The sequence below is a fragment of the Pygocentrus nattereri genome, chromosome 26, assembly GCF_015220715.1.
Source record: "Pygocentrus nattereri isolate fPygNat1 chromosome 26, fPygNat1.pri, whole genome shotgun sequence".
In the NCBI taxonomy this organism is placed as follows: Eukaryota; Metazoa; Chordata; class Actinopteri; order Characiformes; family Serrasalmidae; genus Pygocentrus; species Pygocentrus nattereri.
Genome location: NC_051236.1, coordinates 16530236 through 16552579, shown reverse-complemented (window position 1 = coordinate 16552579; position 22344 = coordinate 16530236). Strand labels below are relative to the sequence as shown.

The following is a 22344-nucleotide window of genomic DNA, read 5'->3' as shown; positions in this document are numbered from 1 at the left end:
ATAAGAGGGGAGGGTAGAGATGTCTGCAGTGTCAGAGACTTTTAAAATGCTGTTAGAAAAAAGTCAGAAGTCACTGTTTACAGTGTAAATAAATGTAATCTCATTATGCTAGGTATAGTGAACTATGCTGCCTGTAACTGCATAAAACTATAGAAACAGACAGCTAAAACAGAAGTACAGACACATCTGGGGTTGTCTTAAAGTTAAGACAGTATTTAGGAGATTTAGTTAAGATCTAGTTAAATTATTTCTGTAATACTATTTTCTTATGTGGAGTCAACTGGCAAGATTATGAACTGATTGTTTTATCAAGGACTGTTAAGTATTATGAAGGACTGTTGATCTAAATTCCATCCTAACTGAAGCTGTTATTGTGACTAAACAGATTTCACAGTGAAGATGTTTCTGTAATACAGCCCCTGGTCTTGTACAGCGCCACAAAGCTGCCTGCCGAGTGAACTGATTTCCCTATAAGGGCTTTAACATGACTGTCTTACAGAAAATATTACAATCAGAAAGGTTTTCCTTTTGAGTCAGCTGTTCTTTGCTCAATGGATGAAAGCAACTATTTGATGCCACAACAAAAACGGTAACCTACAAGAGGGAATTTGTCTATTTTTCTTGGTTTATACTCACTATATGCACGTGGGCATGTACTATATTGACTTACATGTCTCAACAGTCAGTTTCAGACTATGCAGTAGATGATTTTCTATTGTGTAATGAGTTCCTTCAAACCATAGCTCATGCTAAGCATCCTACAACTTAATCTCAGTGGCAACAGCAGCGATCTAAACAAGTTGCATGAAACAGCCAATCAAAACGCCCATAATGTATCGTGATTGTGTCGAACAACATCAATTCAAGAAAACGATTGCTTTCACTGGGTCAACATGCAAGAAAATAAAATAGAAGATGATTTACTAAATGGTTGAAAATGAGATCGTCCTGACCGACTTCGTGTGAGATTGATTTTTTTTATTTATTTCATTCAGTTTTTCAGTATTTCATTCAGTTATTTGTCTCAGTTACCCGAACCATGTCAACAAACGTGCGTTACGGAAGCTAGGTTAACGTTTCTGCAAACAACGAACCAGATAACCGTGTGTGCCATCGTTGATTCCTGCTGCTACAGCTAGTGAACTGCTGCTGCTGTTGTGGTGATCTGCTTCGCTAGGTTATATATTCTTTTCTCTCTTGATTGATTTGAAATCCAAAGGATGAAAATTATTACAGAAGATGAGACCGAGATGTCAACAGTGAATCTGTGTGTTAGTGCTCCAAGGACATTTAAGGCTTTGAGTGAGACATCTATATAAGTACAACTCCAAGGTTACTTAAAGTTTCTTTTTCAAGGGCTTAACAAACACATAATAGATTGAAAAAAGGCAAGATAGACATAGATAGAAGATAGATAGAGACATTTCGGACCCACAGTGTCATGTTAGCACTCATTTTAGATGTTATGTGCTAACAAAATTCTCTCTTCAGGACGTACATGGGTAGCTGTGTCATTTTTCCCCACAGCATGTTGTTTGTCTCAGGATTCCTAATTATATTTCATTCATGACGGGTTATAAGATTCCTAATAGCACCAACAACATTATATTTCAAATGGAAGATATTATATCAAGGCATTGGTCACGTGTTACATCATTGGGATCCTTAAGCCAAAACATGTTACAAAACCATTAAACCAACAGAAACACTTTGGTGTCTATGTTTTTGTTTTATTTTTCACCAGGGTATTCTGCTCACCCTGCAACCCAGAAGGCCAGATGGAGAAGTGGCCTAGAAGGTCTCTGTGTGTGTGTGTGTGTGTTTTGCAAACTGCAGCCACAAAATTTACACCTAGGGTACTTTAATTCCTATTTCCGGGGTTTCACGATGTTATACTTTATAAAGATTTAAAGACTTTATAAAGTACATAATGCCAGCTACAGTAGTTTTATCAGTCGTAACAAATCTCAGCACCTCATGTTCACAGCGTGCTCTGGCTTTTCATTTCTTTGACGGAGCTCCGCCTACAGGGCATTCAGTGAATTACACTGGACAGCAGACCGCTATTATCTGTACTTACCTGTGACACGATCATCAGTTTGTAAAGTTAAAACTGGACAGTTTGTTTTAGACTTTTCACTTCTTCCTTCTATGCTTTCTTTTCCACCATTCTTTGTTTTTTTCTGTTGCTTAGTGACTGTGGTGGGATTTTCCAGTTTTTTATTCTTCCGTTTGTCCCAAGTTCTCTTTGTTAAGCTCTTGCGCCACCCAGTGGTGTAATTCGTCATTTAGTGATACGAGTAAACGGTCGACTTTTTACACGTGGGCTACAGAAAAAAACACTTGCTAAGGAAAAGAGACGGAGACATGTGAGTAAATGTGCCGGAGGACCCCAGGATATAATTATTGTTAGGCATTACAGCTGCAATATTGCATTGCAGGACTTAAAAATGGTCAAAACGAGTAACCACCCTTCTGCCGAAACCCGGGATCGAACCAGGGACCTTTAGATCTTCAGTCTAACGCTCTCCCAACTGAGCTATTTCGGCATGCGTATTCAGCAGCCCGTTAGCTCTGATATAGAGACGTGTGTTCCATGATATTTCTGCATAATTCGGTGTTTTTTGTATATCTTGCATCGTTAAATAGTAAAGAATGAATACCTGAATACTAATTGTCCGTCAGTAAGGGGAAAGTAACGTTTCCCTTTTTGACCACAAGATGGCGACATGATCTAACATGAAATCGTACTACAGACTACTGTAATAATGTAATGAGCGTAAAGGGACTTTTCTTGACAAAATCAGCAACTCTGGTATCTCATTCTCAACTCTTTATGAGTACGGTGCTACAATTTTTATATTTAAAATATCTCCATTTATCGGTTTGCCTTCGTAGCTGTTGGTTCAACATTTTATGAGGTCTTCTCATCTCATTACTGTAATGGACGGGTTGATGGGACAAAAATCTAGTATAACTGGATATATGGGAAGGCCATTGATAGGCCTGATACTATAATGTTGGCCTGCAGGATGCAGCAGAACCCGCGGAGTTCAGTATGACTCAGTGGCAGTAGTACGTTGGAACTTTGACTTAATTCAACAATGGTGCTTTTACATTATGCCCCTTAGATATGTGTGGGCATATAGGCCTCTGCCATTACTGGAGCTTTGTGTACGTGTGTGTGTGTGTGTGTGTGTGTGTGTGTGTGTGTGTGTGTGTGTGTGTGTGTGTTTCCTAAGTTTTATATCTCCCTGGAGCTACAGCCTACACACTGCTCTCATGTACAGTAAACATAGGATATGGATCCCACAACGGCAAACTTACAGATGCTCAAGGTAAGTAAGGATAATGCATTTTCTCTGCCTGTGGACTCATGATTAAATAAAGTTTGATTCTTACTTGATTGAAATGTGTTTTTCCACCAAACCTTTTGGATCATTATGAATAATTTCCCAACTAAATTGAAACTGTCCAGTTTATTGATAGAGACATACTAAACATGAAACAGCACAGTGACAGTATTATACAATAATTACAACAGTATAGAACATGCAGTGCATGGTCAAAGGATATGTGTTGGACCCAACACAAACATTGCTGAAAAAAGAGAAAACTGATATACTTAACAAGGGAAATATCCCCCTTCCCCCCGTCGATCTCATCTCCTTATGGACCCCAGAGGAATAGGCGTATGTTTGATCAGAGTGGGGACGGGGTGGAGAGGCCTCCCCAGGATTTTTTACTCATTTCAGAGCTGTTTAGGTGTTTTAGTACAATGCTTGAGGAAAAAGATGACTAATTATGCTCATAATCTCAACAAGAGCAAAAGATCTTATATAGTTTTATGTATTAATATCTCATACACATAGAACATCACATTAAAACAAAGTTAAGATTTATAGACAGCATATTTATCCATAGATGACACTGAATCAGTTTATTCTACTCAGTTTATGCTCTGGACATGTGATGTGTTTAGGATTTTTTAAATGCCTCAAACTCCTGCTCATTTGTGGATCTTCCTCAGTCTGATGTGGACACCATAAACACTGTACTGCCATCAGAGACTCAGCACATACTACACAGTTTCTATAAAACATTTATGTAAAATATGTACATTGATTAACATCTACTATACACTTGAACCTGATTCTATGTTAATGCACTGCTCTCATACTCGCTCGCTTGCTCTCTTTTGAGTATGTACACCCACACTCAGTGATGCACACTGGTTGAAACTGGTTCTACACACTAACATGTTGATGAGAAGCTAAGAAGCCAGCATGGACCAAAAAATGCTTGTCAGACACCTTCACGTTGAGGCCTTGCTAATTCATAAATAACCAAAAGATAAATAAACAAAGCAATGCATCATACCCAACATATGGGTTCTATTAAAATCTAACTTCTGGACACTGTCCATACAGAACTAAACAGCAACAGATGATGCAACATATTAGAAACACTTCCATTCAGTAGAACACAAAAACCGCATTCAACACCATGGTAACCCTTGTGAGGAGACTTAAGGCATGGTCCTGGTTTTGAAGAACTAGAGGCTAACAGCTAAACGTTAGCGTGTACATTTGCCCTTGTTGCAGAGGATGCATTCACATACATCTAGATGATGCATTTATATAATTACTGTGTTCATTTACTTCTCTGTAGGCTGTTATAAGGACGCGAGTGCCTTGGTAAGCGCTCTTAAAGAGTAAGTTTATCATTATGTAAACAAAGTCTTGTAGTATGCCTGTACACTGTGCTGCTGGGCTATTGAGCATTTAATGTCTGTGTCTAACTCAGTGTGTACAAATGTGTAGGTGTGTGAGGAGGAGGCCAGGGGCGAATCTAACGGTGCACTTGAGCTTTTGCATCAGCCTTCTCCTCCAGATCCATAGTTTGCTGGTGGTAGTAAAATTTCCTAAACAGCTGTTGCTAAGGAGGCAGAGAGGTGGCTTCTGTGTCTTATCTCTAACAAGAGCGCTAGTTAACAAACAAATGAGCTGCTTAATTGGCACACCTGTGCCATTCCCCCTTTGACTTCAAGTTGCAGTATTGCAGATTAGCTTATTACAGACTTTCTTACATTTCTTTAAATTATGCACACTATGCCCATTATACATGATATACACAGTCATCTTGTACTGTACAATTACATTGAGTATATAACAGGTACAGAAAATAAATAGGTCCTGGTTTGCCAAAAAATGTAGGCCTCTACTACAAATGAAACAACTTTAAAATAGACTTGCTTATAATACACCCTCTTTTCTTTATCATGTCCACAAATAAAATAATGTACATTAAAGTAAAATGGCAAAAAAACAATAATTGTCATCAATTTTCTATAGCATACAAAGTTAACGTAATTTTTATTCCACTGACCATTACTCATACAGTGAGTCCATTGGCTAGGTTCATCCTTGTTCATCCTCACATCTTTCTTAACTTGTGGCTTTTGAGTTGGAGAGCGCATTTCAAACTCTGCATGATAAAGCTGCCACACCAGTTCTTTCCCAAGAGTGCTGACTCAATGGATAAACAGATAAACCAAATGGCTTGTTCTTTTATTTCATAATGGTTCTGTTAGACACCGATCTGTTGCATCGCTTCCCTCTAAACGAAGCTTACGACCCTGCCGTGGCTCTACCCAGGAGTTATGGATGACGGTTCCACCTGGAGAAGGGTCCACTTGCAGCAGGGACACTACTCGTTTTTTCACCTTGGCCCTGAGTGCCCGACGGAGCTTCTGCCGCGTGAAGGCATAAAGTAGCGGATGCGATATGGTGGTGCCATATGCCATGGCCAAGAACCAAAGCCGTGCTCGAACCAGACCGTCACTGGGGCCGAATGCAAGGATGAGGATATTTGCCACAGAAATAGGTGCCCAACACCCCAAGAAACTGCAGATAATTATGAGGGACATTCTGAAGACCCGGCGCTGGCGCTCCCGTCGGTCTCTGTGTCGCCTCACGGCTCTGCGGAGAGCAATGATGGCTGAAACTGAGGCTTGAACTCCTACTGCTGGAGCTGGTGCTGTGGCAGTACTGGCATTGACCAGCGGGGTAGAGGACATAGGTGGAGGTGAGGTGGCTGTTGGTGTCGGAGTTGGAGAGGAGATGAGTGGTGGATGTGTGAGGTTCTTGGTCTGGTTCGCTGCTTGCACTCCTCCTTCAACGTCTGCAGAGCTCCCCTTTTTCTTCCGTTTCCTGCGGCGCCCTCTACAGGTGGGTCCACCCCTTCGCTGGCTCCTCCTCATGTGTGAACCTATGCGAATGTTCAGTGCACGAAGGATTCTTGAGTAGGTGAAAAGCATGACCACCAGCGTGGCAAAGAAGATGGGTACCTGTAGAAGAATATGGTAGTACATCCCAAGGCCCGTGTGGTAACCCTGTCCTCCCACACAGAGCAGTGTTCGGTTACGCCAAGCTGGGTTCAAGGAATTGTCAGCCATCCCGTTGTCTGGTTCTGAGGAGAGGAAGTCCACCTCAATGAAGGGGATGAAGAAGACAGCAAGAGACACAGCCCATACAGCAGCCAACAGAAGCGCTGCCCATCGAGGAGTGAGGAACCGGTTAGCAGGTCGCACTGAGATGTCATAGCGGTCCAGGCTAATGACTAGAACATTAATGGCCGTAGAGATGCTGGTGAACGTGACACAGGCTTCATGGAAGCAGCAGATGAGCGCCAGGTTGCGACCTGTCGGCAGCAGCACTATGACTACGGTTAGCGGCAGACACAACACGCAAACAACGATGTCCAGAACATGCAAGTTAACCGTGACCATGTTGCTGACTGAATCGACCAGGTTGGACTGGGAGCAGTAAAGCACAAGCACAGTCAAGTTACTGCTGAAACCCAAAACCAGCTCCAGTAAGAGGACACTGGTAAGTGACACCTGGAAGCTGACTGGATAAGGCATGTACCAGCCTGTGGCAGCACTTGCTCCCATTTGCCCCTCCAGGGCAGTGATGCTGGCCAGCGTCCCAGCCCCATCACTGGTCTCCAGCTGATGGGTATAACTTTCCGTCCCCATGACAATTTCGTGTGGGTGCTGACCTCACGCACTTTGGCAGTTCCTGTCGCCCCTTAGGTAGGACCATGGCCACTGGTCAGCAGCATGATGGGATCTCATGCCTCAGCACCATAAAGTCAAAAACAGGGGGATTGACTGAGGCAGTCCTAGAGGGAGAAAACACATTGAGATTTAGTGAAAGATAAAACATACCCTATGCAAATGCAGATAACAAGAAGCTAAGCAGAGGTAACCATGATCATGAACAGTTCTATTAGCTGGGAAAAGGAAAGACATCAAAAGGGAAAAAACCCTAATCCCTAAAACCCTAATCAATGTAATTCCTAGTTTTCGGACTGAGAAGTATGATTAACACTTTTTTTCCCTTTCTCTGTAAAGAACGACTGCTGGTGTGTCAGGATGTAATTTTCACACTAATAATCTATTCTCTCTGGGTTTTGCCTTGACTGTCAAAGGAAGATTTGTGCTGATGTTTGTACATGTATAGCCTTACAATACAGCCATGCCATCACCAGACTTGCGGCCTCTCAGTGTTAAATCTCTGTATTCGCGTGTAATCAGCATGTAATGGCAAAAGCAGCAATAGATATTTTTCTGTGAAAGCCTGTCTTCCTTCTTTACCCCAGTGCTGTATTGGCACTTTCCTTCATTACTCCCTGCCAGTATTCAGCAAATATATGGCACCATGCCATCAAACCACACACCTATAGCATATTGAGCAGCAGATGTTGCAGTCTATGGAGAAAATATGCCGCCGCAGAACCTGCCACGCAAGATCAGCATCATTACTGTCTGTCCTAACAAAAGCTCACTGGCTATAGAATCATGATTGCAATGCAAATTCCAACTCACCTAGGGCCTGTCCAGTCCTTTCATAAATATCTGTGAAAAATAAAAGAATTTGCCAAAAACATTGATTTAATTCATGCAACCATGTAAAACTCAAAAGATCTGATTTTTTTTATTTTGAATGTTTACTCCACCAGACTCTACGTTTGATTATAATTCAATTTAATTCATACAACAATGCAAAGTGTTTTTTTAACCGCATCGTAAATATCTTTACTTAACTGCTTACAGAATGAACTGAGATATCAAATACAACACTACAACACAAAAAATATTTGACTTTAAATCAACTTGTTTCATGTTAATAAATTTCCACAGAAGCTTAATTTATTGGATGATGTACTTTTCTATGTCAGATTATCCAGCATTTCATCTTTCATTTTAAAAAATATTTGAAATGTAATTTTGCAGGTAGTTTAAAAATAAATTTAGCAATTCCTACATGGATTACCTAACATTACAGTAGCATTCCTACATTTTTATAAAGCCTGTAAATTATTTTTACATTAAATATAAATATTAAATATACCTAATAATAAGTATAACGTACATGGTGTGTTTAAAATGGCTTCTCAACTAAAATCACAGGCACTCCTGAGTAGGAACATGTCAGATTAACATATACAAAATAAGAGATGTGATATGGCTCCTTCATGGGTTTTTTAAACATGGCATGTTTGACTAACATTACGCAGCCATCACCATCATCTTGTTTTAAACAAATGGTGCAGCTTCATGTATTGCATGCAGAAAATAACAATTTATAGGTTCAGTAGCCAAGTATGAATACTACATAAAAACTGAAAAACACAGTTTGTAGTAAATGATGAAGATGAATTATTGCACACAAACTAATTAAAACTATGTTAGCTAATAAATTACACCCTTGTGGGAGTTCAATAACAAGAAATCAATTGATATAAAAGGAAATATTATTTGAAGTGTTATATTTATTCTCAGTATTTCAGTTCAGTTCAGTCATTTTATTAGCAGTTAAACTCTATATTTAAGATGCAGTTTAGAACCTGATGGGGCAAATCTCAAGAATTTATAACAAGAAATGACACATCTTTGAAATTTTGCATAGTTGCATGAATTAAAAAGTTTGGCTTGATTTCTTTTCTCATGAAAATCCTGTACGTGACCAGACAGGACCTGGGTGAGCTGGCATTGAGTGACTCATTTGTTATGTCTTCTGGATGTGCAAACATTTTATCGCTGTCAAAGCACAACCTTGTATGTCAGTTTTTTTGTTTTCTTTTCCACTTTTTACATCCTTTAAATATGTCAAAACACTTGAAAAAAGTTAAAGTTAAATTAAGTTAAAATTAAGTTAAGAGCATTTTTTTCTTTATCCTTTCTTGAAAAGTTAGCATAGATTATATATCACACATCCAAACAGGTGGATGTGACACTAATATTAAAAAATGCAATTTATAATCTAATGATTCATTAGCAGAAGTGCTTGGATAGTCACAGGTTTTATTGTTTTGGCTCTGTATTCCAAAACTGCAAATAGTGTTGAAAGATAAAGAATATCGGCTTTCACTTTAAAGTGCTTTCACAGCCCCTATATGTATTTTATAGCTGGATACCTTTTAGTGCGTGTGTGACACGATTATGGCTACAAATCCAACCAAAATATACTGAGCAGTCAAATATGAAGCACCACTTAGCACCATTAGGGAGTGGCACTCTCAGCAGGTTCTGAATTGATTATAGCATTAATTCTTATGTTGAAGAAGCAACATTTATATATCCTTTTATATCATCTAATTAAATTATTGCTTTGCTAGCTTGGCACTCAGGCTAGTTAACAGTAAGTATGAGCTATGGCTGAATAAAGCTGAGTAGCCAGGAGGACAGAACTTGCAGAACAGAAGTATAATTGAAGAGTGCAGTAATAAGAATTGTCTTTACTGTTGTTTTATTTTATTTACAAATACTACTCAAAAATACCTGAGTCTTTATGATAAACAGGAAGTGGTGGGTAAATGTGTCATAGTAACATGTGCTCAAAGAGTAGGTGAATAAAGTAAGAGCCTTGATAGAAGCTCCACAGTTGGTTTGGTCCGTACTGCTGTTTTATGATAGCCGGCACAATCAAAGGAACTGAAAAATATGCAGTTACACTGTAACATAATAACTTGCCCCAACACTAGACCAAGATGTTGTACATATATATTGCATGCATGCACCAAACAAACATTTTGTGAGACTGATAGTCCACTATTGACTCCTTTTATTGTTGCCATAGCAACAGGGCTAGGGGCGATCTTAATGGGAGGCCAGATGTGGCTGATTGTTGTATGTGTTATGCTTTTATTGTGGGTATTACATTACAAATGCATTGTCAGAAAGCTAAAGAGATTTAAAAAGTGATGTTTAACTGTGTTTCCCCCAGGACAGGGATAAATAAAGAATCTGTAGATATGCTGAATTGGTCTTTCTTCAGATAACTGCACCAGGACAGCAAGAGAATCAGACATAATGCAGGAGGCAGCAGAGCACGAAGGGTCAGAGTATGGAGGAGCTGTATATGGAGAAGAGCAATGAGTAAAAACAGCTTGCTGAGTGTTGCAGTCTCTTTCTTTCTTTTTCTCTCGGCATCCCTTTCCCTCTCTCTATCCTATTACCCCCCCCACCTCGGCCTGTAGTGGAGATTTCCAGCTGGCTTGGAGCGTGTACAGACTGCCTGATGTTTGCTGTGTCAGAGACAAGGACACACAGAAACAATAACTGACAATCAAAAGGGCTCAGCGTTTGGTTTTCTGCCTCCTCTTTTATTGCAGCCCCTGACAAAGCACAAATTTGATGTGTCCAGGGTTGACATGCGTTATTGATGCCTTTTGCGCTGTCCTGAGGTGATGTCCGAAATTTAATTAGTAATTCCAGCAAAGTCAGGATGCAGTGAGAGAAAGCAGGAAAAATGGAGTGAGTGAGAGAGATAGGGAGAGAAGGGGGCGATGGGATGGCAATCTCATTTCACAGGTAAGCATGCCACTCCAGGGGAGAGGAGGAATGCAGCGGTGGTTTTCTCACACTCAGGAGAAAGCTCCCAGAGGCCACCGATTTGCACTGTGCTCTTCTGATAAAGCAGCCTTATCATCAGATCCAATGGGGAAAACTCACAATCAAGCTGTCCAACATGCTGCTCTATAAAAAAGATTTTTGACGGTTCCTGCGCACAAGATTGGCTGGGGAAAGGGCCTTTGGAAATAGAGAAGATTAGCATGGGTGTTGTACAAATCATAATGTAGCAGCCATGAGCTCTGCAGTGCAGGCTTCTGTGTTTGCACAAGTACGGATTTGTAAAGGAAAGGGAAGAGTCTTAGAGAGCTGGAGATACCCAGGTGTTTTCTGATTCCTGGCAATACAGGATTGTTCACAGAACCTTGACTGAATCATGTCATTTGTACAAAATAATCAAAGGTTTCTGCTCCCTACATGCAACCAGAAAATTCTGCTCACACTTTTCCCAGTTAGTGGCCTGTCTCAAGCTTTTTTTCCTACCCAACTGGTAATTGATCCCAGTGCAAATCCTCTGGGGTTTTATTCAGCACTGTCCTTGAAGATCAGAGGATAGACAAAAAACAGGCATTGATTTTCTTATTGTCTTAAAGATCTGGAGGAAGTATCTATGTCTGTGAGACAATCCAATATAACCTGCATTTGATCCCCCAGCGAGTCAAAGGCCAAGCACTGACCTTAGGGATAGCTCACCCAAAGTGAGACGAAAAACTGTGTTAATGGCTGGGAGTAAATAGAGAACAATTTAGAGTTTTTGTAAAACATGAGAAGATAGTCCTTCAAATTTCACCTATTTTTTGGGATTTTAACTCAAGGCATCAACTAAAAAGCAGTTTTACTTTTCATGGAACACAGAGCAGGTGCAGTATTTTTAATTATTTAACTAACTAAGCACTGTGTTGCATACATTTGCTATTTAGAAAAGGCAAATGTTTTGTTACACATTTGCTTGTGCACTGTTTTAGTTTCTGGCTAAAAAACTCCCACATAGAAGACAGATAAGAATCTATTAAAGATTATGTAGGATCTACAATGAAACTATTAATAAAGAGGGCAAATTGTCCTACTTTGAGCTGTTAATGAACTTATAGAATTGGTACTTGGTACTCTAGGGTAAAAAACTGTCTTACAAACCCGACATTCTGCTTTGATTAGCACCAACCAGAATCTTGAAATGTATTACAAGTTTTACATAAAGGAAACTTATTAATAATTCTGTTTTCATGTATCTTAGTGTTATTTCTAAACCACTGAGCAAGTACTTTGTAAAAGCCTTTGATGACACTACATTTATTTAATTTCCATTTCAAACATGTGAAAATAAGTGAAAAAACTGGAGTTAAAAAAAGTTAGAAAAATTGGACTAACAACTGTGCAGTACTTTATCTTTGAGAGACAGAAGAATATCAAGCTCCACTCTTGCTGCAGATCTGAAAAATCCACAACTGTTTCTGTCCATCTTTCCACTGTGAGAAAACAACTCAATAACTCAGTTACTTATACTGTATATGTCACTGAAGTTTTTCTCAGCTATCAATACTGCTGAAACTTAAAAATAATACTTTTATGTGACACCAATACCAGTATTGGTATAAACAATATATCACCAAGCACTACTTTAAACACTTCAAGCTATGTCATGTGTTGATAAACTTCAATTCTTCTGTCAAAATTGTCCATAAAACCTAAATCTCATCAGTGAAAAAGGAGTATAGGAGTGCTTAGTACCAACATAAGCCTGGATGTGCAGGCTGTGTGCTGTGCAGATTGCAGGCTCATTGATAAGCTTGCTGGAGTACTGTGTATGTGTGTGTGGCCCAGGTGCAGTCACAGCCAACACACACTCTCTAATGAAGTCCCTTGGCATGGGGGTAGATGGCTCTCTGGTGGGTCTTAGGCTGCAGGTAATCCGCTTTAATCACTCCTTCTCACTTTCAGAACAATGGTTTCACTGCAGGAGGCTAATCATAACTCCTGTCATAGCTGCCAGCAGACTCAGTCAACCTTATTTATCTTCAAACAGGCATGTTAGAAGTTCTATGACATTCTTGGGTTCAATCAATAAATGCCTGAATCTTGCTGTAACAATTTTAAATAGGGGTATGTTTGGCTTTTTGTGGCATTGCATGTAAGGTTCATTTCACCATACGTCACTCAATTTGCAGAATACGGCAAAGAAAATAATTTCAATGGAAAATTCAATTTGAAGGTTACACTTAGCGTGTAAAGAATTCTTCGAACCTGCTTCAAAGAGGCAGCCAGCATTGTGTTTTTAGAGAATCAATGTTTATTTTGCAAGCAGATAATTCCTTCAATTGTTGTCTTCACTTAGAGTTTTTGTGGTGCTCAGAATACAATCAAGTGTCCTTTAGCTGGTGTGTCATTTACAAAGAGCCAAAGTTCTTCACAAGTTGCTTCCTATGAGTCGGAGTTGAGTCTCGAATCTCTGGGGAGCCAGTGTGAGTGAAGCATTGAGTCTTTAGTGGACAATTTAGATCTCACTGTTAACTGCAAGCATTGCATTGTACAAAAGTAAACCCCTACTTAGGCATGTCACAATTATTATATAATCGTCTATTTGCAAATATTTGAGATGACTGCAAGATATGCAAAATTTCAGGCACATTACAAAGAGTAATATGTGTTGGGTTGAAGCAAATGAATGTAAATAAAAACGCAGTAAATGCATTTATTGAGAGAACCTGGAGTTTATAAAAAAGATTGTAACTTCTACTTTGGTGTGCTAATATTAGAAGGCAGCACGCTGAATAATTGTTTATTTGTTAGCTATGTAGCCTATTCTATATATTAACAATTCTTTCAATTCTGTCAAGTTTTTAGTATGCGTGTTGGCAGAAGTGTTTTTTTTTTTTTTGCTTATATGCTCATATTTCCCTTTCCTCTGTTCTCCTACAGGGTTAAACCTTGTCACCTTAGCAGCTGCTAGGTTAATAGCTTGCCCACTTCGCTGCCCTTTCCTGAGAGTGGGGAAATGATGTAGCTCAGATGTTCACATGACATAGTGGGTATCACTGAGACTCTTACTGAGAATTTTGGTCATGAAACTTACAACAGAACGTCTAGGTCCAGCACCCAGGTTCAACCCTACAGCCTATGACAAGTGTCTTATACTGCTTTGCTGCGCTATGTGCATCAACATGTTAACAAGGAGCTAGCTTCTGATTGACGAATACAATAACTATTATAATACTTCTGCACTGTCCCATTTCACTATTTTCACATGAAGAACTTGTAGCTTAGCATAACTGTACATAGAATTATGTTAAACTGTAAATTTCTGTTTCAGTGTTGCTTCAACAGTACAACCAGTGCTAGCTACTAAGGAAACATAGCTAGCAAGTAAGGTTCAGCTAATGTGGACACCTCAGGTTTGTATTTTAGTAGTTGTAAACAAAACCAAGACAATTAGCTTATTATTCAGAATTATTTGTATGACAATCAGCATGTTTCATGATCATGATAGCCTTTAGTCTTAAGGACAGAGCTGAAGTGCTACAAAGGTAAGTAACAAAGAAATTATGCTGTTTAAAATGGCTGGTTACTCTGCAGGTAGCTAATCCAACAGAAGTTTCATTAAGTTGTTTCACCTCTTTCCACAGCCTCTACAGCATGAAGCTTCAGTTGTGTCTATCAGACTGAAAGTTCTTCTACAATGAAAGCTTTGTTATTTGAAGCTATGTTGAAGCTGAGGTTGCTGCGAGTTACAGGAGTACAGCACAGCAGTGATGAAAGTGCATGACTGTAGCAAAACTAACACACAAAGTGAAGTTGGAATTGAATAGTAGTGTTCATTTACCAATATTAAGACTGGCGGTCCTACTTTAGTAAGTTTTATTTTGGTTGCATTTCTCTCAGACTGAAATTTTATGCATCTTTAGCCTTGAGTGTAAAATTTATTACACACTTCTGTAATCTAAGAACAGCTCAGCTAGTTTGTTTTGAAATCCCTGTAGGTACTGGACAATAAGCTCTAGTACATAAAAAGCCTGGGATTTGATTCCCCATCTCTGCTGAGATCACATGGTCTTTTAGCACAGTAGCACAGTGTCAATTAAACGCTATGCACTTGTGGAGTATAGTAACTACTGCTACTGAATGTGATTCTGATATCATTGTGTATCACTAATACTTTCTGTATAAAGTCCATAAATAGGTCTATTTCATAAAAGAACTCACTCACTTTTTTATGCTTCCCTTGTTTTTTAATGTGCTTTATTCATACCTCTGCTTTAGGGAAAGGTTGAGCAAATGACATCCTTTTTTATCTATTATGATTTCTGGATTTCTTCTATGGCATGAAAGAGTGACCTTCCTCCTTTTATGCTGTCTGAAAGAGCTGATCATTCTGACACATGGTGTTTTTCAATGGCTATCCTGTTCACTTTGCTGTCAGAGCAAAAGACAGATGGAAAGAGAAGTGCATACATGTCTAAAGCAGTTTTGGGCTAGATGTGAACCGTGAAGTAACATGAGGTCTTTGGCCTCTGGGAAGGTTACGGTCTCAACGAGTCTCATTAAAAAGAGTTCGTGGAATGCAAATACGTTCTCTTCATGTGCCATTTAAGATCCAATTCTTCAGGGTTGAATGCATGCATGCAAAAGAGCGTGACAAAATAGATGGCAATTTTCATGATTTACTCTTGAGCGTAATAGTGGTGAAGAAATTAGACGGCGTAAGTACACACATCTACTGTTATATGACAAAATTAATATCATGCCTGGTCTCAGCGATAACACGCTAGAATGTTGGCGGGATTGACGGAGTGGTAACTCCGTAAGATGGTTTTCTACACCTCTTTTCATTTTAATCACCTGAAGCCTCATTGCTGTGTTGAATTGTTGATGTGATGCCAATGTACATGCAGGGCCAAGTAAAGGATAGAATAATAGTGTGAGATAATCAGAGAGGGAAAAATGAAAGTACAGTGTTATGCTGAACTCCTTTGCCCTCTGCTCCTCCACACACCTCCTACTCATAAATATCTCCCAGAAAGAGAGAGAGAAAGAGAGGGAGAGAGAGAGAGAACAGCCCACACATAGGAGCAGGCGCAATATTTCATCACAGCAGAGAAACTATCAACCACAAAACACGACACCACTCTGCATCCTCACGCTGCAAAATACCAACGCCATAAAACAGTCCATGTTTTAACAGGGCAGGCCAGTCCAGTATATCATGCTGCTAATAATTCGCTTTGCCTTATTGACTGCTGCAACTAAATAAGTCTCTCAGTTCATCGTTGTGTGAACCATACAACACACACAAACAGGCGCCCAGAATTGATGATAGAAACATCACTATAAACCACAATGGCATAATTCTTGACGCCATTCTGCAGGTAATTAGCTCCAACAAGCACAGAGATCAGTTATACCCAGATGAATGCTCCCACAACAAGTGTTCTAGTGTTGCTGCCCCTGTAGCATAATGTGTTATGACACAATATTTCAACCTAATAGGTGATTGAGATCCACATTTGGTCAAACTGCTGTGACACCAAGACAGTGCTATAGTTCTCTTTGCAGAGCTGTGAATAGATTACACGTATGATGTGGTTTCACAGCAACAAAGCAGTGCAAGAGTGATTGGATGGACATACTGAAAAAGTGTATTGTGCAGCTCAACCCAAATGCATGGCAGATGGTTACTTACACTCAATTTGCTTTCAAGTGAAGACTGCTGCTCTTTAGGTGCACTGACTAAAACATTCATTTCCACCTAGAGTCTTAACATTTATCTAAAATAGCTTTTTTTCTTCTTCTTTCTTCTTCTTCCTCTTTAATGTGCGAATTCCACAATACACATTCACTAACCTGATTGGGCTCTTTTTCGCCTTGAATAGTAATAACAGCTCGGTCAGATATGTGGACTTAAAAGCAAAAGCGCACTCCAGTCATTTCCAGTTGCATTCAGAAAGTGTAGTGTGAGCTCACATGCAGACACTGGGAATAGTCATGACCTTTTGAACAAACAGAAAACCCCATTACAAACTGTTCTGACTAAATGCACACAGAGGAAAGTTTATACATGTTTTTCTTTTCTTGTCTCTGCAGTAAAGGCCATGCAAAAGGCAACCAAATCTGAGACATTACCCTAATGCTGGATGTACTCCTTCATTATCTGCGGGAAACCGTGGACAGGATTATGGCTTTAGACAAAAGAAAAGAGAATGCATTTCACACCAGCTACACTGATTGCGACAGAGCACCCGCATGCCTCAACAACTTTGATCATTGTAAAAAGAAAGCAAAGTTTCATCAGTCCTTTGTTCCGTAGGAGAAAAAACCCTAATCATGTTCTGGAGACACATTCGTCAACTCCACATAATCTCAAAGCTCAATGTCAGACAGGGGACAGAATAAACTAAAAAACACTGTTTTCAGCACCTCAATACACTCCATAAAGTGTTAAATAGGAAGGGAAATGAATCAAGCAAGCTGATTTGGAAACAGAGTAAAACTATTTTATTTTTTTAATGAGGAAAAACACCTAAAAATAACCAATAGCCTCAAAATCAGTAGAAACTGTTTACGTTAAAGAGGAAAACAGTACATTTCAGATGAACTCGAGTCCAGAGAAGCAGTGTTACTGAGCATTTGTTACAAGCAGACTTGACTACTGTAATGCTCTTCTTACTGGAATTCCTATGAAAACTATACATCCCTTAGAGCTCGTACAAAATACAGCAGTGCATATCCTAACAAAAACAAAAAAGAGAGATCACATCACTCCCATTTTGAAAGAACTGCACTGGCTGCCTGTATCATTCAGGATATATTTCAAGGTTCTGCTCCTAGTCTTTAAATCTCAAAACAACCTAGCACATGCTTACATCACAGAGTGCCTGTTTATGTTCTGGCACGTAATGAAAAGTGCTGTATAAATAAAATGCTTCTTAAAATGACTTTGTTTGCATCTCAACAACATCCAGCAAGCAAGCAAAGTTTATTTATATAGCGCTTTTTACAACAGGTGTTGTCACAAAGCAGCTTTACAGAACAATCAGCATTACAAAAAGAAAAGAAAAGAAAAATCTGGGTCCAAGCCCCCACGAGCAAGCCAGTGGCAACAGTGGCAAGGAAAACTCCGTAGAAGAGGAAGAAACCTTGAGAGGATGCAAGACTCAGAAGGGGAACCCATCCTCATCTGGTCGACACAGGATAGCAAACATTGATACCATGAAGTATTATAGAACAAAGTTGGGGGGCTGTGGCTAATTTGATTAGTGATGCAAAGCATTCAAAACTCACTGAGGGCAAACTTTTAACAGTGATACACTTCCTTGTGTGAATAACATTTGATAACCCCATTAGAAGCTGGAGAATACAAGGAAGGGTTTGATGTCTGCTCTAATGCAGTCAGATTATTGACGATCTCACAAGATTTTTACAGCTGTTCAATACAAGTCTCAGCCCTGTAACACCTGCTGTTTACAAGGAGAGACCTCTCATCATTGTCAGCCACCTGCATGACTAGCTCCAATGAGCTGCAGCTCAGCTGAAGATGTGCCTCTGCTTATGAAGATAATGTCGGATTACAGCCACCAGCCACAATTCTGGCAAGCACTTTTGAGTTGTAGCGATATGTACGTGCAAGCACCATGTGAATGTGTCTGATATGGAATTGCAGAAGGACACTTTGATGATACAATTCAGAAAGTACATTGCTCTATGGCATCCATAGCCTTAGTAAGCAATCTAGTAAGGTTTGGAGGATGACAGATGACATGGATGTAAATGATATGAAGAAGGTGGAATGTTCTTTATTGAGTTAAGCAGTAAATTGTGAGAAAAGTGCCAAGTGACCAGCAGAAAGGGATCCTGTGGTCATTTTATGGACATACATTAATAATACAACCCCAGGCTCTTGGAGAATTCTTGTGAAATTCAAATAAGTGAAATAAGTGGCTTGTAAATGAGAGAAATTAAGCGAGAGAGACTTGGTCTCAAAGATTTGGCTGAAATGATGAAGTTTCTTATCTACAGAAGGAGGCAATTACAACACAATTAATCTAATTCATCTCCTGGCAACGGAGGGAGAGAGAGAGAGGGAGAGAGAGAGAGGGAGCAATATGAGCTGATGTTTTCATGGTAATAGATGTCTGTGTCTGTCAAGAGGTTAACTTTCATTCATAGTGTAAGCACACAGGCAAGCGATCCTTTCATCAGGATTCTACTCCTCTCTCATTACGCTTTTCACCTCATCCTCTTCTATCTAACCTCCTCCCTTCACTCTCCCTTTCCTCCACTGCCTCTATCTTTTCATCTCCTGCTTTTCCCCTGTTTTTCTTTCCTTTTGGAGCTATCAGTGCTACTTTTGCTCTCTCCTCTCTTGCCCTCTTCCCCTGCACTCGTTTGATATGCCCTCACTGTCTCAAGAACTTTACTCTCTCTCTCGCTCTTTCTCTCTCTGATATCTCTATGCAGGTGAAGGAAAGGGAGATAAGACACCACTTTAATCTCACCATCCACTCCTCAGACAAGCAAGCAGGGAAAGAAGACAGATCTTCCTTTTTGCAGTATGTGGTAGGTAAAGGCAAAACAACAGAGGGAAGAGAGGAAGCAGGGTGTGGAATATTGATGCATGGAGAACATCAGTAACACATTGGTGGAGGTTCTGCAACTGAGAAAAGAAACGCTCCTGAAATACGCAGACATAAACAGTGCATGCAACATCTTCATTATCAAACATGCAGCATCAGTACTTTAAGGGCCCATAACATGGAAAACCGAACTTTACTCACTGTTTCAAATTAAATGATTTTGATGTAGTGTGTAGACTGGTTTCAAAACATATCATTCACATCCAGTCCACATGGTTAATATTTAGAAACTATCCAGCGAAAAACAGCCTGTTTTGAATTATTTGTGATGTCATAAAAGCCGGCTCATGTACATAGGTCTGCCTGCTCTGCATATAACAGTTTAGCCCCACCCACTCACTATGAAGTTATAAGGAGTGGTTCAGCTTCCTTTTTAAGTGAAGCTCAATACAGGACAACCAACAACATCAGAGCTTATTTACATATATCAGTCTTAAAGGGGAATTCCATTGATTTTAAAAAGCTTTGCATAATGCAGTCATTAAGATATAAACAGTTAACAAAGAGTCAGAATTGTTAACAGTGGTGATGATAGGAACTAGGCATCCAAAGAGTCTAATGCATCTAAAAGCCCTATCACCGAAATGTGTTAAAATATATTATGAAATAGTTACCATTGCGGTGCCCGATGCCTGAGGCACTGTCCTAAATTAGTTTTGAGATAAGATTTTAAGCTAAAACCTGTTTCTGAAAACCTATTCATGGCAGAGAGGTACATTTCAGATGTTGTAAGGCAAAATAGTCCCCAAAGAAAATGGTTTTTTTCCAGATTTACCACCACTTTACCATCATCAGCACTACATATAAAAACTCAGAATGGACATGTTGGTTCACTAGCGGTTTTGAGTCATAAATAAATTAACTGTATTTGTGTCGTAGACAATGTGACTCCTGGTTCCTATTACTACCATTGTAAAGAAATACAAGTCTGTAAGTTTCTCTAGTATGAACCGTTTCACATTAAATCACAACAGGCTGTTTAATAGTAAGGGATAAAGAGTGATTGATAAACGAACATAACTGGACCTCAGGGGAAAAATGCAAGAAAATTGTAGAATATGTTAAAACATGAAGCACTTTATGATTGACATTTCATGCCTGCATAATAAGAAGTAAGAACAGTTTTATTTTCCAACCATATCCACCCAGCTTTTACAGTCTAGCAAATTCTTTTGTTGTTTACTTTTCAAAGTAGTGTTTTGCACAACTCAGCACTTGCAGGAAAGCATCTTCCTGTTGGGTCCTCAGAGGGTCAAGAGAAGAGTCCCAAAGGATTGCAGAGAAAAAAATCAGCCTCTGGGCTGAGAAGCTGCACCTCTGGTCCCTATAGTCACAAGTCAAAGCCCGCTGGCTATGGAAATGCAGGCGGATGTATACACCATGTGTTTGTGCGCATCTCTTTAGGGACCTAACCTACTTTTGCCACAACAAATTTCACATGTGATTAATGTGTAATAAACAGCAATATTAGATCATTATTCCTTTCCCCCAGCAAACATTAATTTAGTAATCAACTTCACTAAATTGCATCCTTGCTTCTAGGCATGCATTAAAATATGCCTCTGTAAAGTTGCTTATGAAAGTTAATGATAGCAGTGTAGGCTACAAAAAACAAGAAAAAATAGCAGCACAAACAACAATTAAATGAGTCAAACAACATCAGCAAAAACCCTCATTTGCAGATTGGACACAACAACAACAACAACAACAATAGCAAATGATGAAACTGAGAGGCTCAGTATGTCCCAGGGGTGCAGAAAAACTTCCCATCCAATGAACAACATTCAAAGCATTAAGCCTGTTGTGCACTGCCTGCTGCAAGTGCTGACAAAACCTCAGTGGATGAACACATCACTGCACAACTAATGCAGATACAAGCTATTGATTGCCACCAGCTCCAAACACTCAAGTGGAAATATGAGTTGAAAACCTGTAACCTCTGGAAGATGAAAAACAGATATCTGAGGTAATGAAGAACACGAGAGAGGACATAAGCAGCTTTTTGTTGTTTTTTTTTTTCTTTTTCCAGGTTTTCAAAATAAAGCACAATAGAGACTGCTATAGAGGTGCACTGACAGTTACACACATGCACAACGCAGACCGTGCAGACATGCACAATTCATATCTATAATGCATGTCTAAGCTTTATAATGCATGCATAGTGTCATAAACGATGTATAACTGTGAATGTGACACGGAGACGTTCACAACTGTGCATAACTTACCGCTACATGCCCGGACAGGTGTCTCTGTGAGGCGAGAGCCCAGCGCACGACTGGCGTCTTCTTATATGTAACATATTGAAAAATGCATCAGCATGGACCGCACTGCAAGTTTTTGGCATGCCATTATAATAGCGTAATGACAGCGTGGCATTTTGTCTGTAAGCGGTCTAAAATCTCGCGCTCTTCTCGCTCTCGTTAATAAATGTGTGTGTGGGGGTCAGCGGCAACCTGCAGATCTCTCTATTAGGACTTCAAACCACATGCACTGCGGTGAGAGTAGCGGTGCTCAGCAGCACTGAGAGAAAAACGCGTTATTTTTAAAACCCACCCGTTCTCCGTAGTGTCCCGCCTCCTACGCCACGATTGGCTTGTAGTCGCTACACATACTGGGATTGGCTAATAGTACAACACTCACAAGCAGCCCGCGGTTTGTGAGTATGAAACACTAACCAGTCATAGCGCAGGACTGGATCACTACTAGCCAATCAAAGCTCAAGAGCAGATACAATATTAGCCAATCATAGAGCAGTGGGTTTGATATTACTATCCAATCCTATCAAACGGACCGGGATAGCCC

General features: G+C 39.7%; 1 protein-coding gene and 1 non-coding gene across 2 annotated transcripts; both read right to left on the bottom strand.

The window, feature by feature from the left end:
* Window positions 1-2476: 2476 nt before the first annotated feature.
* trnaf-gaa lies at window positions 2477-2549 on the bottom strand. Its single transcript has one exon. It is a non-coding gene; the product is annotated as a tRNA-Phe (tRNA).
* A 915-nt stretch (window positions 2550-3464) lies between these two features.
* LOC108436275 (G-protein coupled receptor 22-like) lies at window positions 3465-22054 on the bottom strand. The gene is made up of 2 exons (XM_017712662.2): window positions 21768-22054; window positions 3465-7185 (listed from the first exon to the last, which is right to left on the bottom strand). The coding sequence occupies exon 2, from the start codon at window positions 7037-7039 to the stop codon at window positions 5576-5578; it is 1464 nt and encodes a 487-aa protein (XP_017568151.1). The 5' UTR covers window positions 7040-7185; window positions 21768-22054; the 3' UTR covers window positions 3465-5575.
* Between the last annotated feature and the right edge of the window lie 290 nt (window positions 22055-22344).